The 19993-nt window shown below is 46.3% G+C and overlaps 1 protein-coding gene across 17 annotated transcripts in view; it reads right to left on the bottom strand.

Annotated features, from left to right (window-relative positions):
* The window catches only part of LOC144888167 (DNA repair protein RAD51 homolog 2-like), a 36628-nt gene extending 18683 nt beyond the window's left edge, over positions 1 to 17945 (bottom strand). For 3 of the 17 annotated variants that reach the window (XM_078784731.1, XM_078784732.1, XM_078784730.1), the window contains exons 1-4: positions 12905 to 16078; positions 11456 to 11569; positions 2857 to 2967; positions 2602 to 2738 (exon numbers count right to left, since the gene is read on the bottom strand). In XM_078784731.1, coding sequence (XP_078640857.1) covers positions 2602 to 2738; positions 2857 to 2967; positions 11456 to 11569; positions 12905 to 12988 — 446 coding nt within the window. In that variant the 5' untranslated portion in view covers positions 12989 to 16078. Of the gene's footprint in view, positions 1 to 2601; positions 2739 to 2856; positions 2968 to 11455; positions 11570 to 12904; positions 16081 to 16465; positions 16652 to 17432 lie in introns of those variants that run through there. The other 14 variants (XM_078784725.1, XM_078784738.1, XM_078784729.1 and 11 more) reach the window with 11 other exon arrangements.
* Between the last annotated feature and the right edge of the window lie 2048 nt (positions 17946 to 19993).

Genomic DNA, 19993 nt, shown 5'->3' with positions numbered 1-19993 from the left:
GATCAACTGTCAAACAGATTGAAGCTGACCTTCAGACACAAGGTATGACAGTTTCAACTCGCACCATCCGCAAGGCATTTTGGAGCGCAATGTTCAACCCAGTGGCGGAAAGCTGGGTCTCCGTCGAAGGTCAAGGGTCTTGCAGCAAGACAATGACCCCAAACACACTTCAAAAAGCACCCAGGAATGGTTCAAGACAAAACGCTGGACTGTTCTGAAGTGGCCAGCAATGAGTCCAGATCGAAATCCCATTGAACACCTGTGGGAGATCTGAAAACAGCAGTTGGGAGAAGGCACCCTTCAAATCTGGGAGAGCTGGAGCAGTTTGCACACGAAGAGTGGGCCAAACTGCCAGTAGGGAGGTGGAGGAAGCTCATTCATGGCTATAGGAAGTGCTTGACTGCAGTTATTTTGTCCAAAGTCTGTGCTAGCAAATATTAAGTCGAGGGCATAAATAATTTTGTCAATGCCATTTCTTTTTAATTTTCTTATTTAAAAGGATATATTAAGTTCTGAATCAAAAACAAAGGGTCTGTAATATTAACAGTGAAATAAAGATTTGTGGAGACCAAATAATTTTGTCAATTTCAACTTATTTTTAGAGAAAATTGTGAGTTATTTGAAAGAAGTGCAAGGGTGCCAATATTTTTAGCCATGACTGTATAAGAGTGAGTTGTGTGTACGAGTGTGTGTGTGTTCGAGTGTCTGTGTGTGTACGAGTGTCTGTGTGCGTACGAGTGTCTGTGTGCGTACGAGTGTCTGTGTGCGTACGAGTGTCTGTGTGCGTACGAGTGTCTGTGTGCGTACGAGTGTCTGTGTGCGTACGAGTGTCTGTGTGTGTACGAGTGTCTGTGTGCGTATGAGTCTGTGTGCGTACGAGTGTCTGTGTGCATACGAGTGTCTGTATGCGTTCTAATGTCTTCGTGTGTACGAGTGTCTGTGTGCGTACGAGTGTCTGTGTGCGTACGAGTGTCTGTGTGCGTACGAGTGTCTGTGTGCGTACGAGTGTCTGTGTGCGTACGAGTGTCTGTGTGCGTACGAGTGTCTGTGTGCGTACGAGTGTCTGTGTGTGTACGAGTGTCTGTGTGCATATGAGTCTGTGTGCGTACGAGTGTCTGTGTGCATACGAGTGTCTGTATGCATTCTAATGTCTTCGTGTGTACGAGTGTCTGTGTGCGTACGAGTGTCTGTGTGCGTACGAGTGTCTGTGTGCGTACGAGTGTCTGTGTGCGTACGAGTGTCTGTGTGCGTACGAGTGTCTGTGTGCGTACGAGTGTCTGTGTGCGTACGAGTGTCTGTGTGCGTACGAGTGTCTGTGTGCGTACGAGTGTCTGTGTGCGTACGAGTGTCTGTGTGCGTACGAGTGTCTGTGAGCATACGTGTCTGTGAGCGTATGAGTCTGTGTGCATACGAGTGTCTGTGTGCGTACGAGTGTCTGTGTGCGTACGAGTGTCTGTGTGCGTACGTGTATGTGAGCGTATGAGTCTGTGTGTGTACAAGTGTCTGTGTGAGTATGAGTCTGTGTGCATATGAGAAGACTTTTCTTTGACTTCTATACAACTCCACACCCCTTGGACCAATCTCCACCAAATTTTTCACGAGTGCTGGGGGTACCCAGGGTCAAGTCAGGGGCATCAAACCTCCCTCCTCCCTCCCCCCACACATCCCAAAAGGAAATTATCTGTATGCATGTGTGTAGGCACTCAAAATGAACAGTTTACTTTTTAAATTCCACCGATATGCCGGATCTGCATCCGGACCTGAACGAGAATCCATTCAGCTTCTCCCTTGTCACCGACTCTACTCATCCACCAAGTTTTGTCATAACCCATCAATGACGTTTTGAAGTATCGTGCTCCATAAAATTTTTGCCCCTATCTCTCAATGGTGAAGAATCACTTTTCAATTCTAGAATCCGGATATTCACCAAAATTGAATCAATTTGTCCTCATCACACACCCAACCTGTCCACCAAGTTTCGTCCGAACCCATCCATACCATTTTGAAATGCAGTGTCGTGCTCTATATAGTTTTTGCCACTTTCTCTCTCAATCGTGAAGAATGGCTTTTGAAATTATCGTATCCGAATCCAGATCTGCACCAAAATCTCATCAACTCGACCTTGTTGTTACACAAACAAACCTGTCCAGTAAGTTTCATCCGAATTCGTGCACAACTTCCTGAGATATCCTGCTCACTGACAGATAAATAGACAGAGAGACAGGGATGACAAACGTAACCTCTGTCCACCTTAGGTGGCGGAGATAAAAACGGCGGGCCCAATGCCCAACAAATTTTGCATATGTGTTGGCGGTTACCCACAGCCACTAACTGGCAATCACAGAGGTGGAAGGAATCACTGAAAACTCAAAGAGGTGGGCTGGGGAAGGGTTAATTTTCTTGCTTTTGAAATATATATATTTTTAAATTGATTAATTTCAAGGAGAGTGCTGTGCAATGAGGGCATGCGTACCTGTGGCGGTGATAAGATTGCTTGCAAGAGGAAGTGATCAATAAAAGCAAAGCATATGGAAACACCAAGAAGGTTTGGTCTAAAGTCGATTAAAACTGAAGTGAATGGTTATCCCACAACGTGCTCACCTCAATGGTGAAAAGGCTCCTTCCGTGTCAATATATATGACGGGGCTGTCCAAGCCACCCATTCTCATAGGAAGAGTGGCCAGTACACTCAGCATCATGCAGAGCTGCGTCTTACCACAGCCCGGTGGCCCTGACACCTATGTGGGTGAACAACAATAAACCTGTTTGGAAGTTACGATATTAAGTGTTATCGGTAAAAATCAACCAAATTATTCAGGCTTCATTTTTCCAGCTAGACAAAGACATACTACATACCTCTGTGACTGAACCGCAGGCAAGACCTCCACACAGAGCATTATCCAGAGACGCCAATGATGTGGGTAAAAAAGCAGACTGCTGCTTGTGTTGTTGTTTTATTTCAAGTGCCTGATGACATTGAAAACATGTTTTAAAAAAGTAATGTGCAATACAAATATAAACAGTTGATCAGTAAACTTCCTCGGACAAACATGTAATGTCAATAACGGCACTCAATTTGCAATAAAAACAAAAATAACTTGCACAGAAATCACAAGTCAGACAAATATATCAGTAACTAGAATGGCACTCGGTAGAGCGCATACCTCCGCCAGGCTGAACACTGAACACTCCATGTTTTGTATCCACTGATAGGTCAGATCTGGATCCGGACCTCAACCAAAATCGAATCGGCTTGTTTTTGTCATCTAACCTACTCGTCCACAAAGTTTTGTCATAACTCATCCATAACTTTTTGAGATATCGTGCGATACTGTCGGACCCCGCTATTCATGGTTCCGCTATTCGTGTGATAAAATGTGACCTGTTTCTCTATACACGGAAAAGTGCCCGGCAAATTCGCGATTGTTTTCCTATTCGCGGCCGTGTTCCTCGAATTTGTGGTTTTTCAGTGGTTAAAAAAAAAACCATGAGCCATTAGCTTCACATACGGTATTTATAAAACCTTCGTGGATTATCGTTGATATTGAGGGATTTACCTCGCCATTCACGGATTTTGTCTCCATTCACCGTTTGGTCCTCTCTATTCGCGGATTTTTGTGACTCGGGAACCTATCCCCCCTTTTTCCATTGAAGCAATGCCCCGCTATTCGCAGGTTTCGCGATTCGCGGATTTTCCAGGAACGTACCCCCCACGAATAGTGGGGTCTGAGGGTATATCGGTTTTCGCCCGATCTCTCAATGGTGAAGAATCAATTTTTTTCTTGTCAATAACTTTTTGGGATAACCGGCTCACAGACAGACAAACAAAAAAACAAACAGACAAGGGTGAAAACATAACCTCCGGTCACCTTCGACAGAGGAGGTAAATATCATGAGTGTACTTTCACGTGGATGAAAAGGACATGAGTAGACAACGGAAAAACGCACATGGCGTGTGGGATTTCAACCTGGGTTCCCCACATAATGAGCCATCCTGGGTTCAAATTACTTTGATAAACAGAACAACCCAATTTTAACAAGCTGAAAGAAATGAATGAATGATCGTTTTAAGGCCATTTTCCCCGCTAAAGCGGGGGTTAGCCTTGCGGGCCCCATGACCTCAGGGATCCCTTTTTGAGGCAGTTTTTATGGCCGGATGCCCTTCCTGACGCCAACCCCTAGTCACCTCTTACGATGAGCAGGGATACGGTGTACCTATTCTAAATTGGGGTACACACCGGGATCATTCATCCCAGAAAGCTGGTACTCAATTTGCCGAGCTCGGAAGGATGACAGGCTGAGTCAACCCCCCTGGCGTTAATTCAGCGATCGACCGGGATTCAAACTCAGGATCCTAGGATCCCAAGCCGGCACCCTAACCGCTAAGCCAACACCAGGCTTGCCAATTTCGGTGAGGTCCAAAAATCAATGATCTTCATTCGTATGTCAAATTCGATGACAAAAGCTTTAATAACATAGGGAAATGCAAGCAACATGCACTTTAGCTGGTAAAGTTATTTATTACACAGGAAGTGTAATTGATCAGTCGTGATCTTTCTATCGAGGAGTGTCTGATAGGGCAGGATTCCAAAGTCGACGGTAATGCATTGAGAGGCTGATCTATCAGTGGGTGTAAAATGCCGGGGTACCTGCACTGCCATGGTCATGCATTGACAGTGATCCAGGCATCTACTTCCTGGTTGATTTTGATGCCATCAGTGTGCCTCTGCTCTGGCTGGGGGCTCATTTGGGCTCTTGATGTAACCAAATAATATTTCGTCCACTCTTGCAGCACAGATACCCCTGGTGTCAGTGCTTTTAACTTTGCAATGTCCCAGGACCTTACTCACAGAATTTCAGCTCCGACTCTAATTTTTGATGAAAACATGGTATCTTCTCGATCTATTTTTGTACTCAAAAGCCAGGGATTGTACTGTAAAAAAAATCGTCCCCCCCTCCCCCCCCCCCTCTTGGAAACTCTGAACATGTCACTTCTTACTCCTAACCATCAACTTTTGTTCATCCTGCCCATCGAACCATCTTCCAATATAGCAAGGCTGACAGGGATGGCTTACGTTATTTTCTTGCTGATGTTCGCTGGAACTCAATTCTTTGACACAACCCACCTGAAGCTGAAGAGGAAGTTACTGAGTGGATCCACGTTGGCATGGGCTTCTTTACCCTTTCACCGATCGACCAAGTGAAACCACATGCTCAACCTTTGACGTCCCTGGGTCTCTACTGTTGTTGTGCTTGTATGCTTTCCTCTCCCTCCCCCTCCTGTCTTCCGCTCCCTTAATTGTACGTATGTTTTATATGTCCGTGCACGTTTTCCTGCTTAATGCGTTAGCTCTTACACGAACCTCGACTCTGTATACAAAAACATTGGGGCAATACCCCTGGCACTCACCTGGTAGAATAAACAGTATACTGCACCGACTGAAGGCATTTTAAACGAATTTCAATGGTTGCTAGAAGACAGGGCAACATGTACAATAAAAAACCTATTTTAGGGGGCAAACCCCACGCCCCTCCTCCAACCCCATATACCTCCGAAGACCCCAATATTTCTAATGCCTTGAACAAAATTGGTACATCATGGGTGATTAAGGTTGTGGTGAAGTTTCATCGAAATTGCGTGTGTAGTTTCTGAGAAGAAAGTAAACACTTATTTTGGGGGGCAACCCCCCCTTAAGCCCCTAAAGGGGCAGATTTTTTTTAATGCCACGAATAAACTTTGGGACAGCACAGGTGGTGAAGGTTGTGGTCAGGTTTCATCGAAATTGTGTGTGTAGTTTCAGAGAAGAAAGCAAATACCTATTTTGGGGGTTCAAACATGGACCCACTTTGACCCTCCGTAGATCCCCTTAGACTTAGATTTTTTTTGTGCCAGAAACAAACTTTGATACATCACGGGTGATGAAGGTTGTGGTCAAGTTTCATCGAAATAGTGTGTGTAGTTTCAGAGGAAAAGCAAATTCCTATCTTAGAGGGTCAAACCTGGATCCACTTTGACCCCGGGGAACCGCCTTAGACCCCGATTTTGTTAATGCCGTGAACAAACTTTAGTTACAACCCAACAAATATAATTTGTGCCAAGTTTGGTCAAAATCCCTTCAGCGGTTTCGGAGAAGAAGTTGCAAGTGCTTATGGACGGACGGACAGGCTGCCGGATGACGCGCCATTGCATAAACTCCCCTGAATTCGTTCCAGCTTCATCGCGGTAGATTCCAATGATTCTGAAAGCTTTGGTTTCAACAGCGTGAAGCCGAGCGAGATGTGAGGAAGGAGCACCAGCCCAGAGGGGAGAACAGTATTCCATTGAGCTGCGGATGAATGCCTTGTATGTGGTGAGGAGCTCAAGTGTGCCAAGGAAGGACTTCGCACGACGGATGATGCCCAGTCGGCGACTGGCTTTGGAGGCCAGCTTGGAAATGTGGTTTCCCCAGGAAAGATCATGGCAGATAGTGAGACCCAAAAGCTTGAGTTACAGAACTTCTTGGAGAGGGTTGTTGAGAAAGTAGATGGGAGGGTTGTCCAGTCGGTCTTTTCGGAGAGACATAGTGAGAGTGTGAGATTTGTCAGGATTGAAAGACATGTTCCACTTGTTTGACCAGTCTGTGATTTTGTCCAGGTCTGCAGAGAGTGAGGAGGCTGCAGACTGCCGATCTGAGGGATGAGGTATGGAGCGGCAGAGAGTGGAGTCATCAGCAAAGAGATAGAGAGGATTTTCCAGAGAGTCGGAGAGATCATTGATGAAGACCAGAAAAAGCACAGGGCCCAGAACACTGCCTTGGGGAACTCCAGCCTGAACAAGAAGGGGAGATAAGAGAAATCCATTCAGGGCCACACGTTGACTACGACCAGAGAGGAGGTCCGCAAGCCATGTGTGGAGATTTCCATGGATACCATAGGAGGAGAGTTTGGAGAGCAGAGCGGGGTGCCAAATCGTATCGAAGGCAAGTGATATGTCAAGGAAGACAGCTCTGATTTCCTGTTTGGCATTAAGGACCTCCATCCATTGTTGAGACAGCAGAAGGATCACGTCCAAAGTAGAATGACCTGGTCAGAATCCAAATTGATGATCAGAGATCAAGCCATTGGAGAAGAGGAAGAATTTGATGTCAGAAGTGATGATAGATTCCATGACCTTGCTGATAATTGGGATCAGGCTGATTGGTCTGTAGTTGCAAGGATCTGTTTTTGCACCTTTTTTGTGTAAAGTGGTAATGTTTGCTGATTTCGCAGTTGATAGCAGATGACCTTGAGCAAAAGAGAGGGTGAAGAGAACAGACAGAGGGTGAGATAGAGCGGCAGAGCAGGATTTTAGGACCCGTGGGCTGATGCTGTCTGGTCCAGTTGCAGAATCAGAGTCGAGGTTTGACAAAAACTTCTCCACCTTATCAGGAGAGAAGTAACTTGGCTTGTGTATGCATTATTTCAAAAACCGTTCAACATTTAGCTTTCATATTACACAGACCTATTCGGCCTATCACAAAAAAGGCAGGGGGCCTGGAGTATCAGCTCCTTGTTCAATCAGTATCATTGCGTTGCCTCAATTGAGGCGCGTCACTTGTTTCGTCTTGCAAGTAAGCACTGTAAATGAGTCTTAGAGAATGTTAAAGCCCCAGTCACACCGGGCCTGCGACCAGGTTATGACCTAGCTGCGACCGAAAATTTGGTGAATCGCGGGCAAATCGTAGAAAGAGCGCGCGACTGGTCGCAGAGGTCGTGGGTGATCGCCAGAGCAAAATCAGTCGCAGCAAGGTCGATGGTCATGTTCAAAACTTCTGACCTGCGATTCCAAATCGTAAGAGGTCGTAGACAGGTCTTACATGGTCGTACCACCAGTCGTGCATGATTGCGGGTCAGGTAGTCGCACGATTGGTCGTGCTACTGGTCCTGCCACCCGACGATTGGTGGTGCCACCTGTCGTACGACCTCACGATCGGTAGTGCGACCAGTCACGGCCTGTCCCGACTGGTTGCACGACCTTACGATTGGTGGTACCACCAGTCTTTAGCTCGCAGACCAGTATATTTGGACCATTATACTATAATATTATATTATTATATGATATTATATTATTTTATACCATTCGCGTGTGTTCGGCGTGTTTTGCTGTGCGTGTACAACAATGTTTTTGTCAGTGTTTAATGGTTCGACGTGTGTTGACAAGACGCTCGCTAAACGACTTTAGTAAATTCGGTCCGATGTTTTGATTTAAATCGCTTAATTCTTAAACAAGGGCTGGCAGGTACACAAACTCGGCTCCAAGCTGTCTACCCTGGGTTCGAATCCCAACCAAGCTATAAAGTGGCATCGTGGTGATTCATAGGCAGTGTGAATCATCATTTCCAGGATCGACGTTAAACGGGAATCCCGTCTGCTGGCGTTAGTTGGTAGACCCCACGCCACAGTGTCCTTCACGAAGAGGAGGCGAGCCATCACCGGAATCCTGAATAAAGTACAAATTCCTGTCCGAAATACTTCTGGGAATGCAATGGCAAACCACCAGTACAGTGTGACGATTGTCAAGAAACTGTTTCGGTAGGACGGAGTCTTTGTCATACAGTATGGAGTATGGGACTGCACATCAGAATCCTTTAACTTTAACATGATATAAATAAATATTTAATACAGGATGTCATTCTATTCTTCAACACGATCTTCTTCCTGTGACTTCTTCTTCATTAGCCCACCTTTCTTGAGGGGTCGGCCGGGGGAAGCTTGGTCTGAGTTTGTCACGAACCGGTTGGCCAGGCCTGACGTTCCACTCGTCAGGGCAAGGATTTGTAATTTGTTGAGGGTGCCTGCGATAGCTCGCCGACTCTTCGTGAAGGACATCTTGGGGTCTTTAACGTCCACAAACGAACGTCGGCAGACGGCACGTCCATTTAACGTCCATCTGAGGGATCGTAAACACATTTATGACATTTTATAGCTGCGTCGGGAATCGAACTCACGACTGGCTGTGACTGGCTGCGACTGGCTGCGATCGATCGTGTGAGCGGTCGCAGGTCGCCACCACTCGTCGCACGATTACCTACGATTGATCTTGCGATCGATCTTCTCCAATCGTTGGTGATCGCACGACCACGCGTACCACCAATCGTACGATGACCTACCATAAGTCCAAAGAGCAATCGCTGTTTGCGATCGCAAATGGAGAGCGTAGCAAACATTGACGATTGGTCGTACCTCGGCCAGATTGCCATCAATCGCACGATCCAGAAATCGTACGATCCAGTGTGACTGAGGCCTAAGCAACAGTATGCAGAATCTGTGTGTGATTCTACCTCAATTCAACAGGTAAGATCCAGAGATTTTTGGAGAATTGTTAACAGCATTCTCATCCATAATCGATCATCGATTCTTGTCCTCTTCAATGGCCCTGAAGTGCTAACCTCTCCTATTGATGAAGTCAACATCTTTTCTGAGCATTCTGCTGCAAACTCCACATATGCAGACCACGGACACCCATTGCCTGCTTGTCCTTCCCGTGTTCACACCAGTTTGTCCACTATTATCATCACACCCAGGAAAGTTGCGAAGATTATTCAAGGGCTTGACATCTCAAAAGCTGCTGGACCAGATGGAATCTCTGAAATTACTTTGAAGATGTGTTCACCTGAACTGTCTTCTGTTCTCTCAAAATTGTATCGCTTATCTGTGCTTCTACCCAGCTAAAAGCAGGCTTTTGTAGTCCCTATCTTTAAAGGCTCCGATGAGAAATCTGCTCCTTCCAACTATCGACATATTCGCCTTTTACGCATTATGAGCAATTTGTTTGAATCCCAGATGAAACTGCAACTCACAAGTCATCTGGAAACCCACAACCTCTCAAGTGATGCCCGGCGTGGCTTCCGACATTCAATATCTACTGGTGATGTTCTATCCCTAATTAATGAACATGTGAATCGGGCTTTGGATCATCGTGGTGATGTTATGGTTGATGCTCTCGACATCTTGACAGCTTTTGACAAAGCGTGGCACAAGGGCATTTCTGGACAACTGATCTATAAGCTAAAATCGTGTGTCATCTCTGGAAAATTTCTTCCGACAATTTCTGACTTCCTTGTAAATCAAAAAGATCTCTGTGGTACACGAGTGACAGTCATCCCCGGTTCTGGGTTGTGCCCTCCATTGTTCTTGTTGTTTATGAATGACCTGCCTGGTTGTATTCTTGCACAGTTAGCCATTTACACAGATGATTCAACACTGTACGAGTATACTACATATCCAGGAACCATGCATGTCTCCTCCATCCCGTGTTCAGGCCAGTGCCACCCTTAATCAGGAACGAGAGAGTGTGATTAACTGCGGAAATGATTAGCTCATTACTTTCAACCAAAATAAGACTCACTTGCTGTCTGTGTGCAGCTCGAGATCACCCAATTTTCCAACCATGTCTATGGATTATTCACCTTTGCAGGAACTCCTTGGTATGTATCCATCTTCGTGGATTGGACATCAGCTCAAACTTCAGATGGGAAAAATGCATCTCTGGTATAACTAAAGGAGCCTCTCATTGCCTTGGCGGCTTATTCCGTGCTCGGCGATTCAATCCTCCAGCTGCCATGCCCTATCCATACAAGGCCACCATACGACCCGTCATGGAGTGTTGTTGCCATATTTGGGCTGATGCCTCTCACCTCTCTCCTTTATATAATCCAGCGACGTGCTGCCAATCTGGTGGGACAGGAGTTACATCGTCCCTGGAACCTTTCAATCCACTGCTCTGTATGTTATTTGAGCCTTTTCCCCAGATAATTTTACGGAATGTGATCTTGAGGGTCGAATCACAGGTTGTTCCACCTGAGCGTACTTTTAGTTACTCTACACGTTTGGCAGCTTCTTCCCATCTCTGCTCTCACTGTAGTATCTGTCTCGAGGACGAAGACAATCCACAAACCAGACAGCCACTCTTCTAGTTTCTTTCCCCGTACTGCACCCCTTTGGAACTCTTCACAGGCATCCTGCTTCCCCCTCAATCCTAACATACCTCAGTTCAAGAGGAATCCTACTATATAAAATAAGGCAATTCTATGTATGCGTGTGTGTTTGTCTAAAATTATCGAAGAAAACATGGCTGGGCTGATTTCCACCAAAATTTGCACGTTGATAGTACCAGGGTCAGCTCATGGGCACAGGCCCAATCCTCCCTCCCCTCTCCCCCCCCCCGTTCTTTGTGAGGGGGCGGGGAGGGAGGACATGAAGTTTGCCTGCACACCCACATAGTGAAAGGGGGGGTTATTAATCAGGGCACAAATTATATTTGCCCCTCCTTCCCCATTATTTCCCCACCCTTTACCCCTTCCCAGCCGAAGGGAGCGGGTGTTTTTGTGTAAATGTCTCTTTAATATAAATACTCTCCTTTGTGTCGCCCCCACCTTTGAGTGGCTTTTACTTTGTGGCGCGTGAAATTTCATAAAGGATATTTTAAAAAACTTACAGTGGTAGTTTTCGGACAACAGTGCTTGCTGATAGTCATCATCAGCTGTGATAAATCCTCATAACTCCTCCCAGTCATCCTCAGTAGATCCAGTGGAGACAATGTTAGAAAATCCTCGAGGAGGGTGGGGAGAATTGAATAAGAAAAAAAAAATTCCAACAATGAATTCCACAATATCAAATATTTAAAGCTCTTTCTAACCAGTCACCGGTATAAATACATATTTAGTGCTTTCTGTGGGAGGTGAGAAAATTGAAATTTGCCATACTGATGCGACTGAAACCACGATTCAAGAAAAATAAAAAACAAATACAGAGTTCACAGAACACCTTACCTCGCGTAGTCTTGAGAAACAAGGACATGGACGGGGTTGACAAGCGGAAAATTTGATTGGTCGTGATGATGTAAAATGCCATAATATTTTGTGCAAGTACTGCTAAACGGAAGGTTTTTTTGAAAGCGCTAAAAGGCGATTTGTGTTCTACAGTGTTCAAGTGTATAATTCAATTGAAATAAAATGAAGATTTTAAAAGTTGTAAAAAAGAATTTTTTCCGGAAGCTTCCCGCTGTCTCTTTTACGCCACCTTATTTTCAGAAACATTCATACTTCAAGTTCAATATTTGATTACAAATAAACAAATCATAGCTGTTGGAAACAATTCCATGTACACGCCGAGTCTTTCGACAAAAATCAGTTTGCTCCTGCAATTCGGTCTCTGTTGAAGAGTCATCAACCGGTCAGGTCAGCAGGGGTGGTCTTAGTGATTTTGGGGCCCTGTCAAAAGTTAAAAATAGGTCCCCACACCTCCTTTATCCCTACCCAACCCATTCTGAACAGGGATAAAACGCCCAATTTTCACAATGCATGTTCCTCCAATAATGCACCGCAGATTGTGATTTTAACTTTACTCTATTCTCCAATATTCACCAAAACAATGCAGAAAACATCGAGCTATCACAATAAAAAAAGGAAATTAATATTACAATCGGAATGTAATAACTCTACATTAATTTGGCATCTCAGTGTGAGTGCATTGTGATGGTCTCAAAAAACAACATACTCTACCTATAACTCGGAAACAATGCGGTCGAAATGTTCTTACCTGTTAGCCCGAACGTTACCGCTACTGCTGCCGACACTGCTGCTTCATTCTCGGATTTACTTTTGAGGGAATCATACAGTATATCACCCCCACCAGCCAGGGTGCCTTAAGCAAACCTTCAAGTTTGCACCCTAATTCTCCCTCCTTCAACCCCCCCCCCTCCTCCCCCCCAGCATGGGGCCCTGGGCAATTGCATTGATCCACATGTGCCCACAACACAAATTCAACTTATCAGTTACTATCTAACCCTAACCCCAGTTCCTTTTTCAGTATCAAATAAAATACCATCAGAAGGTCCATAATAGAAGGAAGAAATGGAGGGAGAAGGGAGATAAGCAAGTCACACCTGGCAGGTCACAACCTGTTGCTTTGCCAGTCGTGAACACAGTTCAGCGGGCAAACCAGCTCGGCGGAGATTTTTGGAGGCCATGGCTCTACGTCTGTCCAGTTCTGGTGGACAAACAATCACATAAGCAACATCACAATGCAGCTTTGTCTTTGGATTATTGTTATTTTTACTTTATTATCATTGTTTTACCGACGTTTACATGCTTGCATCATCACAAAATATCCACCCTCACCAAACTGTAACTTGAAATACCTGAGCTCACTCAATGTGTTGTTCTTTTTGGCCGAAGAACATTGTCTACATTTTTACCTGCAACATGTTGCAGGTCTACAAGAGCTTCCCATTGCTGTTGTTGTTGGGGTTCTTGTTAAGGATCGATTTCTGAAATGTGCAACCATTGGTCAAACAGCTGCCAGACCACACCCACATCTGTCGCTTGACTCCACCCTCTGTAGCACAAGTTAAAATTATATGGACGCCATCTTGGTGTTTTGGTGGTCCAAACACAATAGGCCTGTAAGCCTCCACTGATCATACACTGCCCGGGTTTGTGGCATGAGATTTCCATTGGGTTGGCTCGATTGTTATTCACGATGACAGACCCCGAAAAATCTAATCATATGTCCCCGAGGACCCAAAAGACCCTTGAGGACCAAAAAGACCCAGATGACCCTGATGACTCAAAAGTCCCTTAACACCCAAAAGTCCCCAAAGACCTAAAAGTCCCAGAAGATCCAAAAGTCCCCAATTAAAATTTGGTCCAATGAACGAACAGGCCCCCGAGTGTAATAAATATTTGAACTGACATTTAGTGTTCCTTTCATCTTTGTTTTGGCATACTGCATCGCCTGGAGTGGTCTATGGTCAATTAATTTACATAGGCTCCGCCCCTACCCTCTGTCCCAGCCCTATTGGTTAAAGGGAAACCACATCAGTTATTTTGAGCATTTCTGAGTGCAGGTCATTGTGTGGGTTGAGGCTGGATGAAGACATTACTCTTTGAGAAACGAGCAATAAGACAGAGCTGCAAGATACAGTCAGGGTTACGTAAAACAATATAGGAACATGTGCAGTGTTTGACTTTGCTGAATAAGATATCTTGGCACTTTTGCTCCAAGATTGGGTATCCTCTGAGTACCATATTCCATTGTGTTATTCCACATTATATAAAATTACAGAAACAAGTGAATAAAAAAATTTATGCTAAATTAAAAAGGCAATGTAGGGATGACAAACTAGAGTCAAAAAAAAGGTCCTAAACAAGATAGGGATGATGTTGGTTTAGACTTAGAGAGTAGCTAACAGTATTGCCATCACATAACAATCCCTACATCACTGCCTCCAGACTATTGTCTCGAGATAGGCCGAGCTAAAAGTATTAGAAGCTCCTATAGTTCATTTCTGCAAAAGTATAAGAAGCTCCTATATAATTTCAGGGACTTCTTGCAGCTTCAGTTGTCTTTCCTACTTTTCTTTTTTATCAACTTGGAGTAACCAATCACAAATGGAGATAATTATAGAATGCTGTTATTGGAGATGTTCATGCATTTGTAAGAAGTTGCTGATCATGTACTGATATTATAACATTGTACTCATCTGCTAATTTGTAGAGTCCAGGTGGTTGTTGTTGTTGTTGTTGTCAGTGTGTGGCTGCACTACAGGAGTAATCAAGTACTGGTGTAACCAGTGGAGTGTTTGTAGAAGCTTGAAGCAATAACTGATGAAGTATAAATGAGGCAGTAATGTTGGGATTGTTATGCGATGGCAATACTGTGAGCTACTCTCCAAACCAACATCATCCCCATCTTGTTTAGGACATTTATTAGACTGTAGTTTGTCATTCCAACATTGCCTTTTTAATTTAGCATAATTTTTTTTATTGACTTTCACATGTCGAATAATAATAAGCTTTAATCAAGCCCATCAGAACGCACAGTACATCAGAATGCACGGTAACCAAGGGTTATGTTATATAATCAAGCAGTATGTTATATCATCAAATGTTATGTTATATAATCAAGCGTTATGCAACACAAATTCCGAAAAAGATTGTGTTATGTAATTTTTGAACATATTGCAGTTAATCAATCTGTGACCATGTGACAAATCAAGGCAGTGTTCTGGGCCCTGGGCTTTTTTGGTCTTCATTGATGATCTTTCTGACGCTGGAAAATCCTCTATATCTCTTTGCTGATGACTCCACTCTCTGCCGCTCCATGCCTCATCCCTCAGATCGGCAGGCAGCAGCCTCTTCAATCTCTGCAGACCTGGACAAAATCACAAACTGGTCAACCACGTGGAGCATGTCTTTCAATCCTGACAAACCTCACACTTTCACTTTGTATCTCCAAAAAGAACGTCTGGACAACCCTCCCATCTACTTTCTCAATAATCCTCTTGAAGAAATTCTGTAACTCAAGCTTTTGGGTCTCACTATCTGCCATGCTCTTTCCTGGGAAAACCACATTTCCAAGCTGGCCTCCAAAGCCAGTCGCTGTCTGGACATCCTTCATCATGTGAAGTCCTTTCTGGGCACTTCAGAGCTCTTCACCACAAACAAAGCTTTCATCCGCAGCTCAATGGAATACTGCTCTCCCCTCTGGGCTGGTGCACCTGCCTCACACCTAGCTCGGCTTCACGCTGTTGAAACCAAAGCATTCAGAATCATTGGAATCTCCCTCGATGAAGCTAACTCCAAGGGCCTTTCACTTACTCACCACAGGCAGGTTGGTGGTCTTTCTGTCTTCTACCGACTCCTCTCTGGCCTTGCTCCCCCAGCTCTCTCTGGGCTCTGTCCCTCAAATATTCCTACAGGTCGCACAAGATCTGCCAGAAACCCTCTGATGGTTAAACTGCCAAAATCAAGACTCTCTGCTCACCTTCACTCCTTCATTCCTCTTTACTCCTGCCTCTGGAACAAACTCCCACACTCTCTTCAATCCCTCTCCTCCCTCCAAGTCTTCAAAACAGCTGTTTACCACCATCTCCTATCTTCCCCCATCCAAATCCTTGATCTTTTTCTGCCCAGTTAATACACCCCAAATCCACCTTCATCAAATTCCGTTTTCTTTCCTTAAAGTTCCTGTCGTGTCCATTTGTTTATCCCGTATAGCCCGCCCCAAGCCTCTCCATTCCACACATCTCCCGATGTTCCTGTTATCTGCTGGTGTCTGTCTCTGTCACTGTCACTGTCTCTGTCACTGTCACTGTCACTGTCTCTCTGTCTCTCTCTCTCTCTCTCTCTCTCTCTCTCTCTCTCTCTCACACACACACACACACAAACACCCCCTTTATGATATGTTCTATGTGTTAGCTCTTACACCAGCCTTGACTAAGTGTGGAATGTTTTATGAACACCAAGTCGGAAGGGTAGCGCCAAAAAACGACGAGGGCCCCCCTGGGTGAAAAAGCAAAAACAAGTGGGAAAATGTTGTCAGATGGGAGTGCCCCAGATGAATGACTGTGGCCCACAGTAACAGAAAAGAGGAGGTGAGGGGCTTCAGGGAAATTTGCAAACAAGGAGCGTTCCCAGTGGCATGGACAGTGCAAACGAGTGACCTTCGAAAGGCCTCCCGGAATCCCGTGTTCAGTGCTGCTCCAGTCGTGAACTCACAGAGAAGGGGACCCACGATTCTGCGCCAGGTGATGAGAGAATCTCCCAGGGCACTGCACCTGCGTTAAGACCTATAGCTTGCTGGTGGTGAGTGTGGGGAAACCGACTTCAACGGTACTCTCCAGCAGGCACTGCAGAACCAGGAATGAATGCAACAGGTAACGCAGAGAGAACCCCCTAAAAAACAATTTCTTATGGAAATAATAAGCATGTTGGGCTCACTGTAAAAACCAAAAAAAATCCTTATTTCAAAATCTTGAATATTTTTCATATCTTGGGGAAAACAATTATCATCCTTGAAACTAACAGGCCCATCTTTATGGGATGTGTGTATGGTAAGAAAATACGTCAAAAATTCTCAAAGAGTAGAAATTCAAAATAACCCCCGCCCCCCCTCCTCTCCACTTTATGGGACGGGGACAGCCCCTCCCTGTTGAAACAAACACAAACACACTTTATGGGATTGGGACAGCCCCTCCCTGCTGAAACGACCCCACCCCCAATTTCAGGGAAGGGGCCAGCCCCTCCCTGGTGAAATGACCCCCACCCCCAAGTGTATTTGTTCACATGCACCCCCATTGCCTGCACCGGAACGACCCCAACACCGTTCCCCCGGACACGCGTACATAATAAATAGATGGGCCCTTTTGAGGGAGAATGGAGGATTTACCTCAAGTGTTTAATCAATAAAGGGTGTCGGACCCTCCCTGCTGAAACGACCCCACACCCGTAGCGTAATAAAGGGTGTCAAACCACGACCGGGACATTTGTATGTAAATCAATTTCAACTGACGTCACCCAAATAACGAATCATAAGCCTTATAATGTATAATAATCGGGGTAACTTACGAAAGCTTTACTTAAATTGGTGGAGAAAAGGCGATGCCAAAAAAGCATTTCTGACCGACTAACCAGTAAAAGCAGCACTCTGTGGGTGAAACCTTGAGGTGTGTGGAAAGAACAACCCAGGAGCGCTGGTTCCTCGGGCGTTTAGTGTTGAAAACGTTCATCAGGATTCCATCGTGATCGAGGAAATGTTTTATAAATTAACATTCTCCACATTAATAGGCAAAGCAACGTGAACAAAACATTATATTAATGCAGACCCTTCGTGAATCAACGTTAACATCGTCGCGCCTCATCTTGTAATAAACACTGAAGAACAAAAAAAAAATGTTCAAGACTCCCATGAGCTCGTGGAGACGGTGACATTATCACGGTTTTACATTATATTCGATTACACACAGATTGTGTTTGTGTTCAACGCCGAGAATATATATCGAACCAACAAACCAACGTACCAAGTAAGTCGAAAAACACACCTTGGCCGTAAAGTCAAAACTCCTCCACGACGCTTCACGTCTGCCGCGAAGGGGCGCAATCTCCTTTTTCCGAATTCCGGATTCGCCAAACCATGCAAGTTCATCATCCTGCGAAAAAATAAACATAGCGGCAATGCCCCCACCCACCCCGTATACATCCACCCCGTAAACATCCACCCCGTAAACATCCACCCCGTAAACATCCACCCCGTAAACATCCACCCCGTATACATCCACCCCGTATACATCCACCCCTCTCCCACCCACCCCGTATACATCCACCCCTCCCCCACCCACCCCGTATACATCCACCCCTCCCCCACCCACCCCGTATACATCCACCCCTCCCCCACCCACCCCGTATACATCCACCCCTCCCCCACCCACCCCGTATACATCCACCCCTCCCCCACCCACCCTGTATACATCTACCCCGTATACATCCACCCCTCCCGTATACATCCACCCCTCCCCCACCCATCCCGTATACATCCACCCCTCCCCCACCCATCCCATATACATCCACCTCTCCCCCACCCACCCCGTATACATCCACCCCTCCCGTATACATCCACCCCTCCCCCACCCATCCCGTATACATCCACCCCTCCCCCACCCATCCCATATACATCCACCTCTCCCCCACCCACCCCGTATACATCCACCCCTCCCGTATACATCCACCCCTCCCCCACCCATCCCGTATACATCCACCCCTACCCCACCCATCCCATATACATCCACCTCTCCCCCACCCACCCCGTATACATCCACCCCTCCCCCCACCCACCCCGTATACATCCACCCCGTATACATCCACCCCGCATACATCCACCCCTCCCCCACCCATCCCGTATACATCCACCTCTCCCCCACCCACCCTGTACACATCCACCCCTCCCCCACCCACCCCGTATACATCCACTCCTCCCCCACCCATCCCGTATACATCCACCCCTCGCCCACCCACCCTGTACACATCCACACCTCCCCCACCCACCCCGTATACATCCACCCCTCCCCCACCCACCCCGTATACATCCACCCCTCCCCCACCCACCCCATATACATCCACCCCGTATACATCCACCCCTCCCCCACCCACCCAGTATACATCCACCCCTCCCCCAACCACCTCGTATACATCCACCCCGTATACATCCACCCCTCCCCCACCCACCCCGTAGACATCCACCCCTCCTCCACCCACCCCGTATACATCCACCCTTCCCCCACCCACCCCGTATACATCCACCCCTCCCCCACCCACCCCGTATACATCCACTCCTCCCCCACCCACCCCGTATACATCCACCCCTCCCCCACCCACCCCGTATACATCCACCCCGTATACATCCACCCATCCCCCACCCACCCCGTATACATCCACCCCTCCCCCACCCACCCCGTATACATCCACCCCTCCCCCACCCACCCCGTATACATCCACCCCTCCCCCACCCATCCCGTATACATCCACTCCTCCCCCACCCACCCCGTATACATCCACCCCTCCCCCACCCACCCCGTATACATCCACTCCTCCCCCACCCACCCCGTATACATCCACCCCTCCCCCACCCACCCCGTATACATCCACCCCTTATACATCCATCCCGTATACATCCACCCCTCCCCCACCCACCCCGTATACATCCACCCCTCCCCCACGCACCCCGTATACATCCACCCCTCCCCCACCCACCCACCCCGTATACATCCACCCCTCCCCCACCCACCCACCCCGTATACATCCCCATATTAAACGTTTGCCTTCTCCCTGCGACTTGATATCTTCATCATTTTAAAACGGTGTTATTCATGCAAATATGGCGGAGATTTTAACATTCTTTTCACTTCCTTTATTCCCACCATGTGTGGAATTGGGTGATTTAAACGGGGTGTGATTGTGGTGTACACCGTGCATACTGTGTGCCAAGCAGGTAACAGGTTATGACTTGTATCACCTGGCTGCATTTGAAAGAGACTGCTGAACACGGTGGTCCAGATGTGTTGTGACCCCAATACAATTCTATAAAACGTTATATTTATGTTTACCAATGGCTTGGGTGTGCAATGCAATGTAAGCAATATAGAAATGGCACATGTAAACCTTATTAAATGTCTACCCTTGCCTGCCTGAGGAGATGG

The sequence above is a fragment of the Myxine glutinosa genome, chromosome 9, assembly GCF_964187855.1.
Source record: "Myxine glutinosa chromosome 9, kmMyxGlut1.1, whole genome shotgun sequence".
Classification (NCBI taxonomy): domain Eukaryota; kingdom Metazoa; phylum Chordata; class Myxini; order Myxiniformes; family Myxinidae; genus Myxine; species Myxine glutinosa.
The sequence above is the reverse complement of the archived record's forward strand: the minus strand, read 5'-3'. Positions and strand labels throughout refer to the sequence as shown.